This window comes from Pristiophorus japonicus, chromosome 10 (assembly GCF_044704955.1).
Source record: "Pristiophorus japonicus isolate sPriJap1 chromosome 10, sPriJap1.hap1, whole genome shotgun sequence".
Taxonomy (NCBI): domain Eukaryota; kingdom Metazoa; phylum Chordata; class Chondrichthyes; family Pristiophoridae; genus Pristiophorus; species Pristiophorus japonicus.
In genome coordinates, this window is record NC_091986.1 from 198,748,451 (window position 1) to 198,773,415 (window position 24,965).

Genomic DNA, 24,965 nt, shown 5'->3' on the forward strand with positions numbered 1-24,965 from the left:
GAAAAAGTAATGAGTGAAACTTGACTGGTCTGCAAATTGATTAACTCAACAGAAAAGCCCTTTATGTGCTCACATCAGATTTGGTCCCTGGCATTGCAATGCTCGGACAGTAAGGGGGTGCCCTGGAGCCTGTTGCTCAGGCGGCGAGGAATCTCTTGGAGAAGCAGATTTTGCAACTTGTTTTTTTTTGTCCATTGCGCATGTGTAGGAACCGGGGCTGGGTTCGCCTCAGAATCCGGAAGCAACGTTCAATGCATTGTTTTCTTAACAAAAATCTCAAGGATGCATTTTGTTTAATAGGTTGGAAATTAAATGCATTGTTTTAATCACAAAAATCTTCATGATAAATGTTTTTTTAATAGGTTGGAAATTAAATGCATTGGAGTTATTAATTACATTTTTTAAAATCTTATGGAGAACTGTTCTGGAACAGGTTGGAGTTGTGGTGCAGTGTGTGCGGCTGGGTGGCGCGAGCCCTTTTACCTGGCCCAGGTGAGCGAGCGCGCGGGATGGAACGCGGCCCGGAGCAAGGTGCGGCCACGAGCGCGGGGCTCACCATCGCCCTGCTTGCCAGCCTAGTCAATGGCTCTACATTCGCTTTGCAGAGAAAAGGCATCCTACGAGCTGAGAGCAGAGGTGTGTAAATATTGAATTTCCCCCAAACAAATTCTCCAAATTTAGCCTGGAGCAAATTTCCAACGTGATTTTCCGTCCACACAGCATTGTTGTTATTGTATCACAAACTTCCGAGGAAAAAGGACCGTGTCTGCCAAGATAGCCTGCCCACATTTTTTAAACTGCAGCATGGACAGGAAGGCCAGCAGGAATGCTCGATGCTGATGACATATATATATATATATATATATGGTCGATTTAGAATGTCAGTTCAACAAGAAAGAAAGACTTGTATTTATATAGCGCCTTTCACGACCACCGGACGTCCCAAAGCGCTTTACAGCCAATGAAGTATTTTTTGAAGTGTAGTCATAGTTGTAATATAGGAAACGCAGCAGCTAATTTGCGTGCAGCAAGCTCCCATGACCAATGTGATCATGACCAGATAATCTGTTTTAGTGATGTTGATTAAGGGATAATTACTGGCCAGGACACCGGGGATATCACCCCTATTCTTCGAAATAGTGCCATAGGATGTTTTACGTCCACCCGAGAGAGCAGATGTCTTTAGTTCAACGTCTCATCCAAAAGACGGCACCTCCGACAGTGCAGCACTCCCTCAGCACTGCACTGGAGCTTCAGACTAGATTTTGTGCTCGAGTCTCTGGTGTGGGACTTGAACCCACAACCTTCTGACTCATGCGAGGGTGCTAACCACTCATTATCATCATAGGCAGTCCCTCGAAATCGAGGAAGACTTGCTTCGACTCTAAAAGTGAGTTCTCAGGTGACTCTACAGTCCAATACGGGAATTACAGTCTCTGTCACAGGTGGGACATACAGTGGTTGAGGGAAAGGGTGGGTGGGACTGGTTTGCCGCACGCTCCTTCCGCTGCCTGCGCCTATTTTCTGCATGCTCTTGGCGATGAGACTCGAGGTGCTCAGCGCCCTCCCGGATGCTTTTCCTCCACTTAGGGCGGTCTTCGACCAGGGACTCCCAGGTGTCGATGAGGATGTTGCACTTTATCAAGAATCCCATCCCATCCCACAGAGCCTCAGCTAACATACAATACTGATAAATTTGTGGTTTTAAATGTGTTATTTTCACCTAATTGCTACGTTTAGAATAACTCCACAAGACTTCAGCTCAAACTGTTGTGACCTTGGTCTCTTTATTGTAACTCCAGAGTGAGGAAGCAGCATGGTAGAAGACCTTTTATACCTTCTTGCCCAGGGTGCACAGGTGATCCTTGGGTCTCCCACAGGTGTGCCCCCTGGTGGCAAGTCTTACACATTGGTGAGGTTTACATACATAACATCACTTCCACCTGCCCAAAATCTTATGTCCAAGTTATTTACAAGTTGATGCGATCTGGCGCTCTGCGTTCCCGGGTCGATTGCCTGAGTTGGAAGTCCTGGCATGGCTGAGTCAGTCGGATCATTGCTGCATGGCCGAGCGGCTGGTCTGATCGGACTGATGGGCATGGTGGATTCATCCTCGTGGTTGACAGTGAGTTCGATTGTGTTAGTGGGTCGCTGGGGGCCAGGTCCTTTCACCGTAGTTCCTGGTTATCTGTAGTTCGCAGTTTGGTCTGGTCCAAATGCTTTCTGCGTTTGCCCGTTACATGGTTTCACAACAAACACTCCATTTTCATCACAAACACTCCATTCCCCTCTTTGGCTAATACAGTGCTAGCAGCCCATCTGAGGCCATGATCATGGTCTACATCATTTATTCTGATGTCGCATGGAGGAGCCTGTGGCGGATCATGTTACAGTGCACAACAGTGTTCAACCTATTCGAGACAAAGCATTGATAATGGGGCCCCTGCTCTCCAAAAACTGTGGGATGGGCAGCATGTCTGACTCGAGCAAATATTGGGACACACTTAGGTACTTCTCTTTTGTCTCGTGAACGCAGGCTACTGCCTTGGGTAACTTATTGGATATATGATCATGGTGTATTCTCTGCTGATAGCATACGGAAGGCCCAGTTCTGAGTGATTCAGTCCGGGGACTGCGTAGCACCCAGGATTGCCAGGTCTGTGGGGAGTCTACCGTGACACGTGTGGTGCTCGGCTTTATGATTTGGGCTGCCCGCTCCGGACTATTGTCGCTGGTCCTAAGGTCTGGCAAGCCAAGGATGGCAGATATGGCCTTGAGACTTTCAGTAGTGGCGGGAGGCCGCGTGGTCTTCGTGGATCCTGGACCATGGTATGGAGGCCCAGGACCACCAACTGTGTGTAGCCTCCCTGCCTTTCTTTGCAACGTTGCAGGGTTGCCCCATAGAGGCCAATCTGATGGAATGAGCATTTTGTCTTTGCAACAGATAAGCTGCAACATCCCATCTAGCGGTTCGCCGTTAGCAGGCGATAATGTGGGATCCTGGCTGGTCCAGGTCCTAGTCTGGGGAGCAGTTACGGTTGAGCCCTCGCTTTCGAGCACTTCCATAACAACGAGCAGGTCTGCGGGCTGCGCCGCTTCCACCCCGGTGGTGGGCAACGGTAGCCAACTAAGAGCATCAGCGCTGTTCTCAGTGCCTGGCCTGTGGCGGATCATGTTACAGTTCACAACAGTGTTAAACCTATTCGAGACAAAGCATTGATAATGGGGCCCCTGCTCTCCAAAAACTGTGGGATGGGCAGCATGTCTGACTCGAGCAAATATTGGGACACACTTAGGTACTTCTCTTTTGTCTCGTGAACGCAGGCTACTGCCTTGGGTAACTTATTGGATATATGTACAACCGGTTGGGGTTCGCCCGCTACTTTGGCTTGCTGTACAACACGCCCGACCCCGTGTGATAACACATCACTTACTACAAGTACTTTGTTAGTTACATATACGACCGGTTGGTGTTTGCCCGCTACTTTGGCTTGTTGTAAGGTACCTCCGACCCCATATGATAATACATAATTTGCCACGAATGGGCGTTCACATGGGTTACACAGTGCAAACAACTTATTGGAACATAGTGGGTTCCTGGCCTTTTCAGTGGCGTCCCTTTACCTTTGCCCCAAACCCAGTCATCTTCCTTGCTGGGCAACACATGCCTCTGTTTTGTTGTGGCGACATCCCGTGGTCTGGACGCACTCTCGCCCCGTGGTCTGGACGCACTCTCGCCCCGTGGTCTGGACGCACTCTCGTCCGTGTCCGTGTTGCCGACTGCCACGATCTTCCTCCCCAGGGATTTTGCCTCTGGCGTCAGGAAGACTCATTCGGATCATTTTGGCCGGAGTCCCACTCTGCTTGGTCGACCTGGAGCCTCTTCCATCGTCGTGAAGAGATCGTCGGCATTGGGTGGTGGGTGCCGTGCCTGTACCGCTGTTCGGTTGATCTTTACCTCCTCGTGGTCGTGATGAGCGGCCTGTGCCTCAGGGATCTGCAAATGGATCTGTACTTCGATGCCTGCTTCAGTTGAAGATGGAGGTTTGCTTAGCCTTTGGGCAAGCGAGATGTCGTTCGCCGGAGAAGGTACACAGAGGTCTTCCCAGTTCCATTGAATCTTCCCCATGCACCTTCTACCAAGCAACGTTGGCCCATTACCTGAAACAATCCACCGTGGTAAATCGTGCACCGCTCCCTCATGGGATACTCTTATGTCCGCATTACCAATAACTGATATCAGTTCCTTGGTGTAGGTACGCAGCTTTGCGTGAATCGGGATCAGCTTGGGTCGTTGTGCTCTCTCGCCCCACAGCCTCTTGAATGCCTTCTGGCTCATAATTGATTGACTCGCCCCCGTGTCCCATTCCATGGAGACTGGAGTGCGTTAAGTTTAACTTTTAACATTATCGGAGGGCTTTTGGTGGTGAAGGTGTGTATCCCATACACTTTCTCTTCATTCTCAGGTTGAGTTGCCTCTCCTGCTCGTTCAGTGTGGTCTACGCCGGATCGGTTATCTTCTGCCGACTGCCACGTGGTGAGTCGCAGCTCGTATGCACACTTGCTGGAGGTGCCCCATTGTTCCACTGCCCTTGCACACGTATTGCTTAAGACGACATTGATGCACCAACATGGTGCTAATAGATTCACATTCACGCCCCACGGCGGGCTCTGAATCATCTTGTGTCTGGCCTCTGAGGGCCCTGCCATGTATAGTTCTGCCTGCTGCAATGATATCTGTTTAGTGTTATCGTTCGTGGACATAAAAGCCTGGGCTATCGTGATGGCCTTGCTCAGATTTAGGGATTCGGCAGACAGCAGTTTGCGAAGAATGACCTCGTGGCCGATTCCAAGCACGAAAAAGTCCCGCAACACTTCCCCCCCCCCCCCCCCCCCCCCAAAATCCAGCAAATACACATGGTCCCGCAAGGCATCTTAGGTCGGCGACATAGCTCGCTACGTCCTGGCCCTCGGAGCGGTGGTGTGTATAAAAGCGATACCTGGCCATCAAGATGCTCTCCTTCGGCTTGAGGTGTTCTCGAACCAGCGTGCACTGCACTTCATATGTCTTCTCCGTTGGTTTCGTTGATGCTAGCAGATTTTTGATGAGGCCATATATTCTGGACCCGCAAGCGGTGAGAAGAATTGCCCTGCGCTTGACCGCGGTATCTTCCTTTTCCAGCTCATAGGTCATGAAGTACTGGTCAAGACGCTCAACGAAGGCTTCCCAATCATCACCCTCAACAAATTTCAAGAATACCAATGGCAGCCATAGCTGCGTGAAAGTTCATGATCTGTTACTTGTTGCCACTTGTTACGTTTAGAATAACTCCACAAGACTGTACAGCTTCAGCTCAAACTGTTGTGACTTTGGTCTCTTTATTGTAACTCCAGAGTGAGGAAGCAGCATGGTAGATTACCTTTACCCAAGGTGCACAGGTGACCCTTAGATCTCCTACAGGTGTGCCCCCTGGTGGCAAGTCTTACACATTGGTGAGGTTTACATACATAACACTTTGTATTTGAATACAATCTAATATTAGGATGGAAAATGGAAAATTTGGTGTATTAAGGAGTTTGTGATTTGATTTGGCCTTCAAAAAGCAAGTGTAACACATTCTACCTTTGTTCTATAACATTTACATTGAATTAGGTTTTTGTGTTTCACTTCTCACTGTAGAAAAATATTTTCAAATTGTTGCATCCTCTAACATATATAATGTAGCTATATTGAAAAAGTTAAAAGGACTATATTGTCATGCAAGAGAAAAAAATGGGATTATCCAGCATAGATATTCTTAAATCTACTGAAACCTTTTTCTAATGTAGTTCCAATCTTTGAAATTATTTCTTCTCCCTTCCCTTAAAAACAATTGCTGCAGTCTTTAAACGTCCATTTTTGGCTTCATCACACTGGTTTAAAGCACAGAAGGTGGCCATCTGATCCATCATGTCTGACCAACTCCAGATTAGAGGAATCTAGAGCCAATCCCACTGCTCACCTGCCTCTCCACAGCCGTGTAATTTCCTCTGCTTCAAATATCAGTCATTGAAGGTTGGCATGCAGGTACAGCAGGCAGTTAAGAAAGCAAATGGCATGTTGGCCTTCATAGCGAGGGGATTTGAGTACAGGGGCAGGGAGGTGTTGCTACAGTTGTACAGGGCCTTGGTGAGGCCACACCTGGAGTACTGTGTACAGTTTTGGTCTCCTAACCTGAGGAAGGACATTCTTGCTATTGAGGGCGTGCAGCGAAGGTTAACCAGACTGATTCCCGGGATGGCGGGACTGACCTATCAAGAAAGACTGGATCAACTGGGCTTGTATTCACTGGAGTTCAGAAGAATGAGAGGGGACCTCATAGAAACATTTAAAATTCTGACGGGGTTAGACAGGTTAGATGCAGGAAGAATGTTCCCAATGTTGGGGAAGTCCAGAACCAGGGGACACAGTCTAAGGATAAGGGGGAAGCCATTTAGGACCGAGATGAGGAGGAATTTCTTCACCCAGAGAGTGGTGAACCTGTGGAATTCTCTACCACAGAAAGTTGTTGAGGCCAATTCACTAAATATATTCAAAAAGGAGTTAGATGAAGTCCTTACTACTAGGGGAATCAAGGGGTATGGTGAGAAAGCAGGAATGGGGTACTGAAGTTGCATGTTCAGCCATGAACTCATTGAATGGCGGTGCAGGCTAGAAGGGCCGAATGGCCTACTCCTGCACCTATTTTCTATGTTTCTGTGTATCCAATTTTTCCTCAAAGGATGCAATGGCCTTTGCCTCAACCACTTTATATGGCAAATCATTTAATACTAAAACAACCTTGAATAAAGACATCTCTCCACACGTCTCTTAGTGACAATTTTAAATTGATGACCCCCCCCCCCCCCATCACTGATTCCCTAACCAGAGGAAATAATTTCTTCCCTATTCACTATTAAAACCTATTATAATTTTGAAAACCTCTATTAAATCTCCTCTCAACTGGAAAAGTTCCAGGGGGCGTAATTGCCCCATTTTATAACCCCGGTAGCGCCTCCGGGGGGAAAGACAGCTTTCGCCCGGGGGAGGGGAGGCTCGACCACCTCCTGGGAAATTGCCTGAGAGCTTGCGGAGGCACTGCTTTGGCAGCACCGCGCCCAGTGGTTAGTGCCCTGAGCCACCACACAACTGGCAATGACCCCTCACCGCCCCGCAGGGGAAATTGCAGGTCTCTAGGCTGGTGAGAGCGGATGTCAACTGGAAATTTTCCTAATGCACCTATTCCTCAGCTTGTATATAGAATTTGCTTTAGGTTTAGAGGATAGCGAGTAAAAGGTGATCTTTGCTCTTTTTTTGTAAAAGGTGATGGGAAATTTCAGGTATGAAGACTTTTATCGATAAAGGTGCAAGTTATTTAAAAAAGGGCGTGTACCAAAGTGAGATCAGTGAAATGCAATATGTGTGTGTGCATATCTGAGCAGGATGCAGGATTAATACATTTGCACTAATCGTTATTTAGTAATGACATTTGAGCAACAGTTGGTCAACTTGAGATGCAGATCCGTGCATTTCTTAGTAGACAAGTTGATGTGAAAGTTTTATACCAGATGTTCCACAGTATGGGTGCTCTTGGCCAGGAAGCTGAGGAAGCCCTGGGAGAAGTTACCAGGAGAAGGAAAAAGAAGGCGGCCAGAAGATGTAGTCAGGATGAGGCAAGATGGGAGCCAATGGGACTGAAACAAGCCAACTTCATTTCCCATCTGAAATGTGAGAAATTAGTTGAGGTCAATCTCCGAAGGCCGTTTCTGAAGGAAATGAGGATTGGTAGACTTTGGATCACAGCTCTGTGAAGCGTGGTAATAGCTAGAGGGCCAGTTAGCACAGGAGGAGATGTGCACTAATAGTGGCTTCTTAATGGAATTAAGGAGATTTAGGAGTACTGCTACATCCATTTTTTTGAAAGATGAGGGTGCAGATAGAAAAGGCCATTAAAAGGAAATCAGATTCTTTGGGTGGGGAGGGAAAGAAAATCTACTGGGATCTTTATAATAAAAATTTGTTTAGTAGTTTTTAAACAAGAGCTTCATTTAAAAGGTGCCTTAAGATCAAATTTAACAGACATTATTATGAAGATGACAAGCTCACATGCCTGCTGTTCAGTACTTTGGGGTAAAGGGCTAAGGTGCTGCCTGCCAGCTGTCATGTAATGGATTCTGGGATCTTCCTGTACAGTTGAATTGAACACTAACTTTACCAAATGAGCCTTTCAGTGATCTCCAAGCTAAACTTGCTGTATTGCATTTCTTGGTATGAGAATGTGAGTGGTTCTAAGAGGACGAATCGATTAATGGGACCTATTAATGATATTAACAAGTGGCCTTTGCTCATTTCCTCTTGAAAGCTGACCAAAGCTAATTTCTATTGAAGCAGGCAAAAATGTTTGACCACAATTGCGCCTGTGCTATGGAAATTGACCTTGGCTTAGTCAGAATGTAAAATCATGAAACTGAATCAACCAACCTGAAGTTTGGTTTCTGAATCACGTGGAGAATGAAACTATAATGCCAGACCAGAGCCTGTGGTTTTTTGAACACCATAGAAGTCAATTCGTAATGGAAAAAACCCAAAGCTAAGATTTATGATTGGCGGATTGAGCGAATTTAATAAAGCAATAGCATTGCGTGATATAGTAGGACTTGGCTGCGAGAGGAAATGTGATATAAGCCACATATCTGAGGTAATCTGGGCTGATGAAACCTCTTGACTGCATCACATGATCCTGAGTCGGTCATGTGGTTATGGGTCAGCTGGAATGCATGTGACTATTGCTGTTGTAAAGTCAACTGTTCTGTTGCCTGCCTGTCAATGCTCAACTAAGGTACCTAAAGTCAGATTCGTATATATGAGGAAGTTCAATGCTAAATAAATAATCAGTCCTTTAAGCAAATCTATTTCTTGGTATGGTTAATTAACCATGCTTGAGCTAAAGGCACGAAACCCCCGCTCTTTGGCTAGTGAACTGCAGTCTGGTTCGCCAGAGTAAGCAGTCAGTCGGGAGGTACTTGGGATAGAAGTTCTCAAGATCCCGACCCTATTTGTGACACAGCCTTCCATCAAAAATCAACAGAAGTCTGAATTTTTCTAATGATTACTAATGAGAAAATGCCAACTCTTGTCTTTTGACAGGTGCTTCCTATTTAACAGAATTGGTTTGGTGGACTGGAACTGTAGGAAGTAAGTGTCGATTTAAAAATTCTCATCCTTGTTTGCAAATCCCTCCATGGCCTCGCCCCTCCCTATCTCTGTAACCTCTACCAGGCCTACAAAAACCTTCAAGATCTCTGAGCTCCTCCAATTCAGGCCTCTTGCACAACCCCGATTTCCATCGGTGAGTGTGCCTTCAGCTGCCTGGGCCCTAAGCTCGAGAATTCCCTCCCTTAACCTCTCCGCCTCTCTATCCCTCTCCTCCTTTTAAGACGCTTCTTAAAACCTACCTCTTTGACCAAGCTTTTTAGTCATGTGCTCTAATATGTCTTTGTGTGGCTAAGTGTCAAATTTTGTTCACTAATGCTCCTGTGAAGCGCCTTGGGACATTTTACTACGTAAAAGGTGCTATATAAATACAAGTTGTTGTGTCTCTTGTCTTTTTTTACCCTCCCTTTCATCTAAACCCTTTTCAGAAGCTAGCCAACATTTCCTGGGCTAAAGCTCCATCAGCATCTAGGTCCTCCAGTACATTGTCCATGTGAAGATTATTTTTCACACCTGCACTTTCAGCAGGGTTTGATAACAATCAGGAGAGAGACTCCTACCCTTGTGGCTATTTCTCACTACTGCCTCCAGCTGAGCTCAAATAGTTCGTCAAAGAAATAAAAAAACATTTTTAAAATGCAAATACTGGAAATCAGAACAAAAGTAGAAAATGGTGAAGTGGGCCAATCTGCGTCTGTGGAGAAACAGACAAGCTAATGTTTCATTGTAACCCTTCATCAAGACTGAACAGTATTTTAAAAGGAACAGAACAAAGGGAAGGAGAAAAAAATACTCAGTCAGGAGGAGGTATTTATAGAATAACTTGTAAACTGCTTAAAAGGAGCTAGTTAAATGGCTGAAATCTCGCCGTTTCTCGACCTCTCTCCTCCTTAAAACCTACCTCTTCACCTGCCCTAATATCTCCCTATGTGGCTCGAGGTGTCCAACGCTCCTGTGAAGCAACTTTTAAATTGCGTGGTCCTTTTAAATTGCTGCGCCACCCATTCAAATTTTGCGCACGCATGTTTTTTTGTACTGCAAAAGCCGGTGAGCGGCCTGCACGGGACCGCACGGACAATGCACATCTGCGCGGCCACACAGCTTCGAGGGAACGTTGTTTGGGACGTTTTACTACATCAAAGGCGCTATATAAATTCAAGTTGATGTTGAAGTCATGTTAATATGAATAAGCATAATAAAGCAAATGAAAGATATTTTGAGCTACACGGAGAATGTGTGAATAGCTGAGGTAGTGGGGATAAAGCAGACCTGAAGTTGGCAAAGTTGGACAGGGTCCAGTAACCTGAGGAGAAGAAAAATGCAACTAATGCCATTCCACACATAACTTCCTCTCATGTCTGTGTGTGTGTTTTTTTTATCTCCACCCCTTTTCTTATGTTCCTTTATTAAACGCTGTTCATTATTTAATTTTTTTCCCATTTTTGATGCAACATTAATTTGTCCGTTTGCTTTGCTGGTCCATATTAACCTGCCTGAGTCTTTCTAGCATTTTCTGTGTTAGCTCATTAAAGATTAAGCGCTAAAGCTGGGGTTTCCTGTTCTGTGTGTTTTGATGCTACACTTGCAATATTTATTTATTGACTGAGCCATGCGGGGAAGGGAAAATGAGAGATATTGCCACCTTTTACAATAAAAAGATGACCCAACTGCTTATCTGAGCGGGTAGTTTAATGCAGATGTACTCTTTCTGGTAACTATGTTTGGCTGAAATACTGTCAAGACGAGTAAGTTACCAACCTTGCATTTATGTTGCATATTAGTAAGTTGGGAAATAAAATAGAAGACGGCTGTCTTGAATGAAGAGAAGAAGTTTGTGACTGAACTTTTTTAACTTTTAATAACCCAACTGGTGGATTTAAAGTTCTGAGCTTATTTAGAGAAAGAGAGGGGACGAAATAGCCTCTTTTCATAGCAGTGGCGTTTTTGCCTGGGGGAGGGGACGTTCGCACCTCAGGAAATTGCCCGAGAGATTTGGGGGGGCCACTGTTCCAGCAGTGGCGCACCCGCGTTTAGCGACCCGGGCCAGTGCGGAACCAGCGATGCCGTCATCGCCGTGCGCGCCAACCCCTTTGCGCCCCGCGGGGGAAATTTCTGCAGTCGGGTTGCCCCTTAAAGGGGAGGACGTTGGCACCCCATGCTGCCATTTTAATTTGTTGGCCAACTCTTGCATCGGCCCGACAATGGCGGTTCTCGCGTCGACTGAGCCGCCATCTTGCAGCTAAGCAGTCCGTTTTGGATGCCGCGCTGCTGGCCCAGTCGATCGTGTCCCTGGTGGCCTAGTGGTCGCCACCAAAAGGGCCTGCAGAGGGCGCAGCGGCCCTCTCCTTTAATTGAAGGGGAGGGGCATTGTAGCACGTCAGCGCTACGCAGAACATCCGTGTAGCGCTGGCCTCCTCAGCATGGTGCTGCCGCTCCGGAAGCCCCCCTCCAAGGAAGCAGAGCGCCGGAGACAGCGCTATGCAGAACATCCGTGTAGCGCTGGCCTCCTCAGCATGGTGCTGCCGCTCCGGAAGCCCCCCTCCAAGGAAGCAGAGCGCCGGAGACAGCATTCCGCTTCCTTTGAGGGGCGCACGGCCCAATTTCGCGTCGGGGCGGGACTTCCGCGCCGGGCGCAGGAAGTTCCGGCTCCGGAAGGTTACCGCCCCCAATTGGGACGAGGGGGAATTTTGCGGCCAGTGTTTTGGAAGCCTTGAATTCAATGAATTTGTAAAAAAACATAGGCCCAGGTTTTGTGCCAAGGCGTTCGCCATCCTTCGTACTTACAGCCAATGTTCCCGTTCAGGTGGACACGGACGTACAGTAATCTGAAAGGTCCTGCGCAGGCCGCTCACCGGATTTTACATTGTAAATACCGCAAGTGTGCAGAAATTTAAAAGGCTATGGCATTAAAAGAAACTGACCACGCACAACAAAGCGCAGCTTACAGGGAACATTGTTTACAGCTGCCCACAGACTTTTCGTGGGCTTGTGAGTGGCAACTTACGGTATTTAGAAATCCTTTTCAGAACTGCGCCCTCTACAGGTGATCTGTGGCGTGTGTGTATGGCACAAGCAACAACGGGGCCGAAATACAGGGTCCGGATAAGGCCCGTTGCTGCCGTTTTGCAGTCCACTGGTCGCCACAATCCAAACTCACTTCGTGGATTTTTCAGGCGGTTCCCACTTACGCCCTGCAGCAGCCGACCACCCTCCATGTGTCATCAAAGCGTGCACCGTCACTCTCCCGCACCTCCATCCCACCCAGCATGAAATTGACCTGAAATAATCGACCATCCGCCGAGTGGTACCCCCGACCGCCTTTTTTGGCGGTGCACCTAGTTTTTTTGTGTGCGAGCCATGGCAGCGCGGCGGTCCTACAAGGGGAGGGAGAGTGACAATTATGGCTCTGGGTTCGGCCAAGCCGCCGACAGGCAGCCTGGCACCACCGCTCGGCCGAAACCCTCCCTGATGGCTCAGTGGTCGAACCTAAAAAAAAACGCTGCTGCTCTCCCCTTTAAATGAGGGGAGAGACGCAGTGATGCACACGTGCACTGACATCACCGGAGACTCGGTTCCGCCCCTCACCAGCACTAACCGCTGCACTCCCACCCCCATTATGACCGGCTACCGGTCCGCACCGAAAAAAACAGCCAAGAGGAGAACCAGCCTCATAGAAACCTAGAAATTAGGTGCAGGAGCAGGCCGTTCGGCCCTTCGAGCCTGCACTGCCATTCAATAAGATCATGGCTGATCATTCAACCTCGGTACCCGTTTCCTGCTTTCACCGTACCCGACGGTAAAAAACATTAAAAAAAAAGGTAGGTGTGCCAGCTTTTTGCCGGGCCTGAATTTTGGCCCCAGCGTGTCTCTTCAAATCACACTTTTTAAATCTCCAACAGTAATTAAATTCTGAAGCAATGAGACACCACATTTGTAAAATTACATTTTCAGTGACAGAGAGGTTGTTTGGCAGTAATTAAGACTTATCACGCCATTTTAAAAAAATCACTTGAACCTGAATGCACTGACCTAACTTTTTGTCGTCATTAGTGGGTAAGTACAGCAACTTCATGCCCTTCATGAATTTTAATGCCGAATCTATCGGCGAGGTATCGGTGTAATGCAGCGTGTGGAGGTGTGGAGGAGTAGGGTAAATCGGACAGCAACTTCTGGATTTTGCACATGTGCGAACATCAGAATCATCTGTCCGATTTACCCCAAAATAATGGTGAGCGTTGATGGCCTCAATGTTACTCCCATCACAAAATCCGAACCATTGTTAAAAACACAAACCTACAAACTAGAATTCTGTGTCAGAAAATATATTGCTTTTTTTAAAAAAAATTCTCTCTACAATATGATTGATATATTTTTTGCTACATTCTGGATTTAGTACTTTCCCCACTGGTAGGTCCAGATCCTAGGTTTGGAGTGGAAAGACCAAAACCACACTTTGGTGCCACATATTAGTGCTCATTGTGTTGTGATACTGCACCACCCTCTTATTGAAATTAAAGCCTTCCAGATGTTTGGTTTTGGGTTAAGTGATTGAACACCTTTTTTGGTTTGAAACCAACTTGAGTGAATTAATATTTTGCAATTTTCTCCTCATTACAGTGGGACTGGGTCAAATAGGAAACTTCTTCGCATACAATACTGCCCCTGCTGCATTGGTGACGCCACTAGGAGCCCTTGGTGTGCCGTTTGGGTATTATTTTTACTTGATATCTGTGTGCATATTGATGTGCGGCCAATTGCAGGGCTATGATGGCACCCTGGCTGATAGTTAAACATTTTTTTTAATGAATAGTTGTATGACTATCCCGTCTCAGTTTTTGTTATAAATAGTTCTAACTTTTAAGTGCTAGATAATTTGGTCACATCATCCTTCCAAAGCCAGCCCAGAGATGGATAGACACATAGAAAAACGGTGCAGGAGTAGGCCAATCGGCCCTTCGAGCCAGCACCGCCATTCAATGAGTTCATGGCTGAACATGCAACTTCAGTAATCCATTCCTGCTTTCTCGCCATACCCCTTGATCCCCCTAGTAGTAAGGACTACATCTAACTCCTTTTTGAATATATTTAGTGAATTGGCCTCAACAACTTTCTGTGGTAGAGAATTCCACAGGTTCACCACTCTCTGGGTGAAGAAGTTTCTCCTCATCTCGGTCATAAATGATTTATCCTTAGACTGTGACCCCTGGTTCTGGACTTCCCCAACATTGGGAACATTCTTCCTGCATCTAACCTGTCTTAACCCATTAGAATTTTAAACATTTCTATGAGATCCCCTCTCATTCTTCTGAACTCCAGTGAATATAAGCCCAGGTGATCCAGTCTTTCTTGATATGTCTGTCCCACCATCCCGGGAATCAGTCTGGTCAACCTTCGCTGCACTCCCTCAATAGCAAGAATGTCCTTCCTCAAGTTAGGAGACCAAAACTGTACACAATACTCCAGGTGTGGCCTCACCAAGGCCCTGTTCAACTGTAGTAACACCTCCCTGCCCCTGTACTCAAATCCCCTTGCTATGAAGGCCAACATTCCATTTGCTTTCTTAACCGCCTGCTGTACCTGCATGCCAACTTTCAATGACTGCTGTACCATGACACCCAGGTCTCGTTGCACCTCCCCTTTTCCTAATCTGTCACCATTCAGAGAATAGTCTGTCTCTCTGTTTTTACCACCAAAGTGGATAACCTCACATTTATCCACATTATACTTCATCTGCCATGCATTTGCCCACTCACCTAACCTATCCAAGTCACTCTGCAGCCTCATAGCAACCTCCTCGCAGCTCACACTGCCACCCAACTTAGTGTCATCCGCAAATTTGGAGATATTACATTTAATCCCCTCGTCTAAATCATTAATGTACAATGTAAACAGCTGGGGCCCCAGCACATAACCTTGTGGTACCCCACTAGTCACTGCCTGCCATTCTGAAAAGTACCCATTTACTCCTACTCTTTGCTTCCTGTCTGCCAACCAGTTCTCAATCCACATCAGCACACTATCCCCAATCCCATGTGCTTTAACTTTGCACATTAATCTCTTGTGTGGAACCTTGTCGAAAACCTTCTGAAAGTCCAAATACACCACATCAACTGGTTCTCCCTTGTCCACTCTACTGTAAACATAGAAACATAGAAAATAGGTGCAGGAGTAGGTCATTCGGCCCTTCTAGCCTGCACCGCCATTCAATGAGTTCATGGCTGAACATGCAACTTCAGTACCCCATTCCTGCTTTCTCACCAATAGAAGATTTGTCAAGCATGATTTCCCTTTCACAAATCCATGCTGACTTGGACCTATCATGTCACCTCTTTCCAAATGCGCTGCTATGACATCCTTAATAATTCCATCATTTTACCCACTACTGAGGTCAGGCTGACCGGTCTAAAATTCCCTGTTTTCTCTCTCCTTTTTTTAAAAAGTGGGGTTACATTGGCTACCCTCCACTCCATAGGAACTGATCCAGAGTCTATGTAATGTTGGAAAATGACTGTCAATGCATCCACTATTTCCAAGGCCACCTCCTTAAGTACTCTGGGATGCAGACCATTAGGCCGTGGAGATTTATCGGCCTTCAATCCCATCAATTTCCCCAACACAATTTCCCGACTAATAAGTATTTTCCTCAATTCCTCCTTCTTACTAAACCCTCTGACCCCTTTTATATCTGGAAGGTTGTTTGTGTTCTCCTCAGTGAATACCGAACCAAAGTACTTGTTCAATTGGTCTGCCATTTCTTTGTTCCCCGTTATGACTGCCCCTGATTCTGACTGCAGGGGACCTATGTTTGTCTTTACGAACCTTTTTCTCTTTACATATCTATAGAAGCTTTTGCAGTCCGTTTTAATGTTCCTCTCGTACTCCATTTTCCCTGCCCTAATTAAACCCTTTGTCCTCCTCTGCTGAGTTCTAAATTTCTCCCAGTCCCTGGGTTCGCTGCTATTTCTGGCCAATTTGTATGCCACTTCCTTGGCTTTAATACTATCCCTGATTTCCCTTGATAGCCACGGTTGAGCCACCTTCCCTTTTTTATTTTTACGGCAGACAGGGATGTACAATTGTTGTAGTTCATCCATGCGGTCTCTAAATGTCTGCCATTGTCCATCCACAGTCAACCCCTTAAGTATCATTCGCCAATCTATTCTAGCCAATTCACGCCTCATACCTTCAAAGTTACCCTTCTTTAAGTTCTGGACCATGGTCTCTGAATTAACTGTTTCATTCTCCATCCTAATGTAGAATTCCACCATATTATGGTCACTCTTCCCCAAGGGGCCTCGCACAACAAGATTGCTAATTAATCCTCTCTCATTACACAACACCCAGTCTAATATGGCCTCCCCCCTAGTTGGTTCCTCGACATATTGGTCTAAAAAACCATCCCTTATGCACTCCAGGAAATCCTCCTCCACCGTATTGCTTCCAGTTTGGTTAGCCCAATCTATGTGCATATTAAAGTCACCCATGATAACTGCTGCACCTTTATTGCATGCACCCCTAATTTCCTATTTGATGCCCTCCTCAACATCACTACTACTGTTGGAGGTCTGTACACAACTCCCACTAACGTTTTTTGGCCTTTGGTGTTCTGCAGCTCTACCCATATAGATTCCACATCATCCAAGCTAATGTCCTTCCTAACTATTGCATTAATCTCCTCTTTAACCAGCAATGCTACCCCACCTCCTTTTCCTTTTATTCTATCCTTCCTGAATGTTGAATACCCATGGATGTTGAGTTCCCAGCCCTGATCATCCTGGAGCCATGTCTCTATAATCCCAATCACATCATATCTGTTAACATCTATTTGCACAGTTAATTCATCCACCTTATTACAGATACTCCCTACATTAAGACACAAAGCCTACAGGCTTGTTTTTTTTAACACCCTTTGTCCTTTTTACAATTATGGTGTAGTGTGGCCCTTTTTATTTCTTGCCTTTGTTTACTCGGCCTTCCACTATTGCTTTTTACCTTTCTACCATCTGTTTCTGACTCCATATTACTTCACCCTATCTCGCTGCATAGGTTCCCATCCCCCTGCCATATTAGTTTAAACACTCCCGAACTGCATTAGCAAATGTTACCCCCAGGACATCAGTTCCAGTCCTGCCCAAGTGCAGACCGTCCCTTTTGTACAGGTCCCACTTCCCCCAGAACTGGTTCCAATGTCCCAGGAATTTGAATCCCTCCCTCTTGCACCACTGCTTAAGCCATGTATTTATTCTAACTATCCTGCTCCCTCTACTCTGATTAGCACGTGGCACTGGTAGTAATCCAGAGATTACTACCTTTGAGGTCCTACTTTTTAATTTAACTCCTAGCTCCCTAAATTCAGCTTGTAGGACCTCTTCCCGCTTCTTACCTATATAGTTGGTACCTACATGTACCACGACAACTGGCTGTTCACCCTCCCTCTCCAGAATGCTCTGCAGCCGCTCCGAGACATCCTTGACCCTTGCACCAGGGAGGCAACATACCATCCTGGAGTCTCGGTTGCGACCGCAGAAACTCCTATCTATTCCCCTTACAATCGAGTCCCCTATCACTATAGCTCTCCCACTCTTTTTCCCGCCCTTCTGTGCAGCAGAGCCACCCACGGTGCCATGAACCTGACTGCTGGTGCCTTCCCCTGGTAAGTCATCTCCCCTAACAGTATCCAAAACGGTATATCTGTTTTGGAGGGAGATGACCGCAGGGGACTCCTGCACTACCTTCCTGCTCTTGCCTTGTCTCTTGGTCACCCATTCACTATCTGTCCTAACCCTTACCTGTGGTGTGACCAACTCACTAAATGTGCTATCCACAACATTCTCAGCATCGCGCATGCTCCAGAGTGAGTCCATCCGCAGCTCCAGTGCCATCATGCGGTCTGTAAGGAGCTGCAGCTGGACACACTTCCCGCACACATAGTAGTCAGGGACACTGGAAGCGTCCCTGACTTCCCACATAGCACAGGAGGAGCATGACACGGGTCCGAGCTCTCCTGCCATGACTTAACCCTTAAATTAATTTACTTACTAAAATTTATTTAAACACCAAACAGCGACTACTTAGTTCGCTGCCAATTAAACCAATCTAAAAGTCAGTCTAAAAGAGATTTATACTTACCGGTCGAACAGCCAACCACTTACCAGCTTGGCTGTGACGTCACCTCTTGATTTCGCACCCCTCTATCTTTGTCTGCAACTGGTTGGGCTGGTCTCTGGGCCTCCGACTCCTACTCTCGCACTCCTTATCAGCTGCTCTAGTGTCAGCACTGGTAGGAAAAACAAGACAAAACAGCACCAGCCACCCTCGTTTGTCCGAACTCACCCACTCACCAAACTCACAAATGTTCAGTTTTTCTTGAGATCGAGCACCCAAATTCTCAGACAATCCCGATTTTAATGTTTATATTTTTGGCAATTCTAAATCCAGTTCCTGCTCTCCAACTTTCTAATTGGAAATAATTGTAAGTATGAATCCAGTGGAATGCATGTACTACAAAGAACTTGGGAAGCAGCTGTTTAGAACTCATAATAATAGGATAGGAATCTAGTGATTTGCTTTGGTGACATGCTGTACAACTATTCATATTGTAGTAAATACGTTTTTTATGTGTGTACACATATATGCTGTCACACATCATCGTGACTTGGAAATATATCGCCGTTCATTCATCGTCACTGGGTCAAAATCCTGGAACTCCCTCCCTGACAGCACTGTGGGAGTACCTTCACCACACGGACTGCAGCGGTTTAAGGCGGCAGCTCACCACCACCTTCTCAAGGGCAATTGGGGATGGGCAATAAATGCTGGCCTTGCCAGCGACACCCACATCCCAGGAACGAATAAAAAAAATATATATATATATATGTGTGTGTGTATACAATAAATGTTCCTTTTCGTTCACCTGCCCCGTACTTTTTTTATCCCGATCTGTCTTTCCAGGTCACTCTTGGCTTCCTATATGTTGCAGGAGAAGCTAAACTTGTTGGGAAAACTAGGATGTCTTCTCAGCTGTGCAGGGTCAATTGTACTGCTCATTCATGCTCCCAAAACTGAGAATATAACATCGAGGGTGCAATTGGAAGAGAAACTAGCAGACCCAGGTACATTTGAGTAAATGCAGTGCTATGTCATTAATGCAAATTGGAAAGAGTGGATGGGAGGGCCCCAACACGATCACTGGAGCACCCCAAGTCAGCAATTCCCACTACCTGATATAACTCCTCCAACCTGTATCTTACCCTTCAGCCAATTTTTCTTTAACCCGTTTTAAAATTTTACCCTGAATCCCCACAGCTTTAACTTTGAATAGTAGCTTTTCATGCAGAACTTTCTAGAATGCTTTTTTGGAAATGCAGTCATACCATGTTGTGAGGCTTTTCACGATTCACTTAAGCTATCATTTCCTGAAACCATCAGAGGGTAGTCGGGTAGGATCTTTCCCTTCTACATTCCTGTTGGCTGCTATTTCTGGGTTATAATTATACAGCTAATACTTAATCTTACTCTGATAGTTGGTTCAGTTGTTTTACCGGGAAGGGATTTAATACTATTGGGTCTCTAATTTGCTTGGGTATGTTTGTCACTCATTTTTGAAAATGGCACTAAATGTTAGCCTATTTTCAATCTATTAGGACCTCGCCAGTGTTCAACTTCATTATAATAAGCATCACAAATCTCGGCTAGAAATTCCCCAGCTGTCGTTATTTGATAAATAACGTAATTTTAATGAATAAAAATGGTGCCATTTTTTTTAGGGGGTAAATTTGGCCACAAAATGCGCCTGTCGTTAAAAAAACGGCGTGGCTCGATGATTCGTGTTAAAAATGGCAATCTCGCCAACTTTAGCCCGAGGCCTATCAACGCCTAAAATACAGACCCTGGGAGGGGGGAAAACACAAAAAAAATTGCAAAAAATCACTAAACATTTACAAGACCCTTAACTATGTAATCGCTGCAAAAGAATTAAAAAATAAAAACTTCAACTTACCTTTTGTCAAGGTCTTCCAATTTACTGACGTTTCTGAGGCTTGTGCGATTTTTTTTTTTTTTTTCATCCGACAACGGGTTCACCAAATGACCAAACGTAGCCGGTGCAGTTTTTTTCACGTTGCACATTGGCGATTCGCTTTTTGCCGATATTTTGAAACCACCATTCTTAAAGTTTGGGGAATTTTGTGCACTTCATTTTAAGAACAAAAAAGTACTTTTAACGCAATAAAATCACATTAAAACGTGCATTAGGCTGGGGAAATTCTAGCCCATGATCCCTTATCTTTCTTGGTATTTATTTGTTTGTTTTTAGCCTAAGAATTGCATTTTTATTTCCATCGTCCCTTCTCCTACTTTTTTCCGCCTTCATAGTATCCTGCAATGTGGGCCTTGTCCTTTCAACTAGATTTCTCACATTTGAAGCAATCCATAATCTTTCATATTGCTTAGTGTGGTGCAATTAATGTGCAAGGCTTATAATGGAAAAAATGCATGTCATGGGCAGGTACGTGCATTGCTGTACTTGTGTGCAAGTAGCATTTAAATCCCGGGTGAGTTTATTTTTTTTAAGTTGGGTGTGAGTTCGTGGGTTGTCCCTTGTGATTTTGCTTTTTAATCACAGCTGTGTCTGTCTAATAAGATCCAGACTGTATCTTCCCCACCGAAGGAGAGAAAATCCGAGCATGACTAAACTTGTACCATGTTTTCTGCTGTACTTGCTAATGTGTTATTGAGGGCACTGGTGCAGCCAGTCAGCCCTCAATCAGAGAATCGTGCATCATCAGGCAATAGAATCCTAGACGTGTATAGCGCAGAACAAGGCCACTTGGCCATTGTGTCTGCGCTAGAAATATTAAAGGTCTGTTGTGATACCAGCAAAATATTTGCATATTGGGGATGGAAGAATGAAAAGTGGTTATTTTTTTTAAAAACAATTTTGACTTGTCTTTCAAAATAATTCTTTTACAGTGTTTCTTGCTTACATCTGTGTTATTCTAGTACTTCTCATCCTCCTTATCTTCTGGATTGCGCCTTCGCATGGCACCACCAATGTCATGGTTTACATTGGCATTTGTTCATTACTGGGCACCTTTACTGTACCCAGCAGTAAAGGCATCGGCTTAGCGGCTCAAGACGCATTTAGTGATAACCCGTCAAGTCGAAGAGCCCTGTGCCTTTTTATCATCCTGTTGGTAACACTGACTTGCAGTATTCTCATTCAGTTTATGTACATTAATAAGGCATTACAATACTTTGATTCCTCCATTTTCAGTGCTATATATTACGTGGTTTTCACAGTTTTGGTCATACTGGCATCCGCCATCCTCTTTCGAGAGTGGAGTGATGTTGGGTTTGTGGATTTTCTTGGGATGCTCTGTGGATTTATCAGTGTTTCTGTTGGGATCATCCTCTTGCAAGTCTTCAAGGATTTCAACATCTCTGTCAGTGACTTGAGAAAAATCACTTCAAAGAAACACTGAAACATACGAACTTGCTGACTCATCGCTGTATTTCAGTAAGTACTTATGCAGCAATGAATATTGTGGGACATTTAGAACACGGAAAATGGACGCTGCAACATATTTAACCCTTTTTCATGTACTTGATATGGTTAATGTGACTCACTTTCCCCTTCATTTGTGGCCCTCATCAGACCTGCTTTTCTGTGCCTATTCACTATCCTTCACCTGCTGTCCGTTGAGAGAACGCTAGGAAGTGTGCTCAGGAGTTAGGGCTATGTCAGCATCTAGTAGAAGCAGTAGGACTCATAGTTTTAATAGAAGTATTGGTCCTGGTAATAACTAACTTCCACTTCGCAACTGCCCATGTGACACGTTAAACATTTGAGAAATCACAGGCAGAGACCCACGTCCCGGCACTCTAGCTACACTGCACTTGGATTGTTACCTCGAGTCACTGCCGAGCAGGAAATTGTTCAGGATTATGACACACAACAGAAAGTTGGGCAATAACACTGTTTTATAAAGACTAAAAGGGAATTTCTTAATGTGTCATGTACTTCCATTGTTTTTTTTTCCTTATATTCCAGTTTCTGTTTGCTATGCTTGCCGGTCACACACTGCTCCTTTGAAAACTGATGCTTTTATTATAATTAATTGCTTTCATGCACTGTATTTGTAACCACTAAATAGCGGCAATGAATTGTTCATCTTTTGAGCACTGAATTGTCATCTGTATCTTCGGAAAATGCACAAGTTGGAGCATGTGTTTAACCAGGTTCAGCGGGAAAATTTGCAGCCAGGTCACATACTGCGTTTGCACAGCTCCCAGTGGAACATCAGAGTATCACCGGCAGAGGCCTGGAACCAGCATTTTTATCAGGATTGATCCTTAGTGGGAATGCAGATCAAAGGATTAAACTAACAATTAGTGTTGTAAAACTCCTCAAATCTTCAATGAAATTGGAAGATTGTAAACAGTTATCATTTTGAGAGTTAAAATGAGTTTACATGGATTTTTTTTAAAAATAGGATTTTGTAGATTTTTTTTTAAGTTAATAAAAAAATATATGTATATAACTTGCTCCACATAGTTAAATAAAAGCTGCAGGTGCAACTTAAAGTTGTGTTTTTGGGAACAGGACTAATGCTATTGTGATTTTCTGCTGTAGGATTGAAACTATTTTTGAATGCAGCTTATTGTATTTCATTCCACATAAGCTGTGAGTAATTTTTAAATTACCAGCATATTCTCCATCCAGCTAGTCCTAACTTCCATGTGTGGTTGCAGCACCAAGGTGTGCACTGCTTGGGAAATGGAGTCAGAATTGAGATGTGCAAATAGTGCCGACACTATCAACCTATCCGCCCCGCTATCTTCGCAATTAATCTTTTTTTTAAATAGCTTACGAGCATTCGAACAATGATAGACAGGTAAAGACCCTCTGGTCCATCAAGCCTGCCCCACACAATTATGATACCTTGCATATCACAATATATACTCACCGCCCTAGTACCCAAAACCACGTGATGACCTGGGAGAGGTGAAAAAACAGATTTAAAAAAAACCCAGGAAAATTTGTGGGAAAAATAAATCTGGTAAATTCCTCTGACCCATCTAGGTGCTGAAAACTAGTCCAAGAGATCTGTTTGGCCCTGATTTCCCTGCAGCACCTACCTCTGTAAGAGGTGATCTCCGCCCTAGCCAGAAACAGGTCTCGCTCTCGCTGGAAGGAATTCAGCGAATCAGCATCCACTGCACAAGACGGCAGCCTGTTCCAGAGGTCCACTATTCTCTGGAAAATGAAAGCTTGGGTTGTTTTATGATGTGATTGCAGTATTGGTTCTCCCAAAGGTACAAATTAAAGTCTACCATTGTTAATTCCCTTGATTTATGGAGGCCAAAGTGCACTGAATGCAAGACATCCTGATTATTGTCTCTAATTTAATAACCTCTGAAAGCTGTTTAGTTCAATTTCCTCTATATTAACGTCATCATCATAGAAACATAGAAAATAGGTGCAGGAGTAGGCCATTCGGCTCTTCGAGCCTGCACCGCCATTCAATGAGTTCATGGCTGAACATGCAACTTCAGTACCCCATTCCTGCTTTCTCGCCATACCCCTTCATCCCCCTAGTAGTAAGGACTACATCTAACTCCTTTTTTGAATATATTTAGTGAATTGGCCTCAACAACTTTCTGTGGTAGAGAATTCCACAGGTTCACCACTCTCTGGGTGAAGAAGTTTCTCCTCATCTCGGTCCTAAATGATTTACCCCTTATCCTTAGACTGTGACCCCTGGTTCTGGACTTCCCCAACATTGGGAACATTCTTCCTGCATCTAACCTGTCTAAACCCATCAGAATTTTAAACGTTTCTATGAGATCCCCTCTCATTCTTCTGAACTCCAGTGAATACAAGCCCAGTTGATCCAGTCTTTCTTGATATGTCAGTCCCGCCATCCCGGGAATCAGTCTGGTGAACCTTCGCTGCACTCCCTCAATAGCAAGAATGTCCTTCCTCAAGTTAGGAGACCAAAACTGTACACAATACTCCAGGTGTGGCCTCACCAAGGCCCTGTACAACTGTAGTAACACCTCCCTGCCCCTGTACTCAAATCCCCTCGCTATGAAGGCCAACATGCCATTTGCTTTCTTAACCGCCTGCTGTACCTGCATGCCAACCTTCAATGACTGATGTATCATGACACCCAGGTCTCGTTGCACTTCCCCTTTTCCTAATCTGTCACCCTTCAGATAATAGTCTGTCTCTCTGTTTTTACCACCAAAGTGGATAACCTCACATTTATCCACATTATACTTCATCTGCCATGCATTTGCCCACTCACCTAACCTATCCAAGTCACTCTGAAGCATCATAGCATCCTCCTCGCAGCTCACACTGCCACCCAACTTAGTGTCATCCGCAAATTTGGAGATACTACATTTAATCCCCTCGTCCAAATCATTAATGTACAATGTAAACAGCTGGGGCCCCAGCACAGATCCTTGTGGTATCCCACTAGTCACTGCCTGCCATTCTGAAAAGTACCCATTTACTCCTACTCTTTGCTTCCTGTCTGACAACCAGTTCTCAATCCATGTCAGCACACTATCCTCAATCCCATGTGCTTTAACTTTGCACATTAATCTCTTGTGTGGGACCTTGTCAAAAGCCTTCTGAAAGTCCAAATATACCACATCAACTGGTTCTCCCTTGTCCACTCTACTGGAAACATCCTCAAAAAATTCCAGAAGATTTGTCAAGCAT

The 24,965-nt window shown here is 45.1% G+C and overlaps 1 protein-coding gene across 6 annotated transcripts in view; it reads left to right on the forward strand.

The window, feature by feature from the left end:
* The first annotated feature begins 217 nt into the window (after positions 1 to 217).
* nipa1 (NIPA magnesium transporter 1) overlaps positions 218 to 24,965 on the forward strand; it is a 39,500-nt gene continuing 14,752 nt past the window's right edge. The window contains exons 1-7 of one of the 6 annotated variants that reach the window (XM_070892469.1): positions 218 to 300; positions 418 to 636; positions 9,167 to 9,214; positions 13,850 to 13,940; positions 19,184 to 19,344; positions 21,203 to 21,749; positions 23,316 to 24,110. In XM_070892469.1, coding sequence (XP_070748570.1) covers positions 252 to 300; positions 418 to 636; positions 9,167 to 9,214; positions 13,850 to 13,940; positions 19,184 to 19,344; positions 21,203 to 21,714 — 1,080 coding nt within the window. In that variant the 5' untranslated portion in view covers positions 218 to 251 and the 3' untranslated portion in view covers positions 21,715 to 21,749; positions 23,316 to 24,110. The other 5 variants (XM_070892470.1, XM_070892468.1, XM_070892473.1 and 2 more) reach the window with 5 other exon arrangements.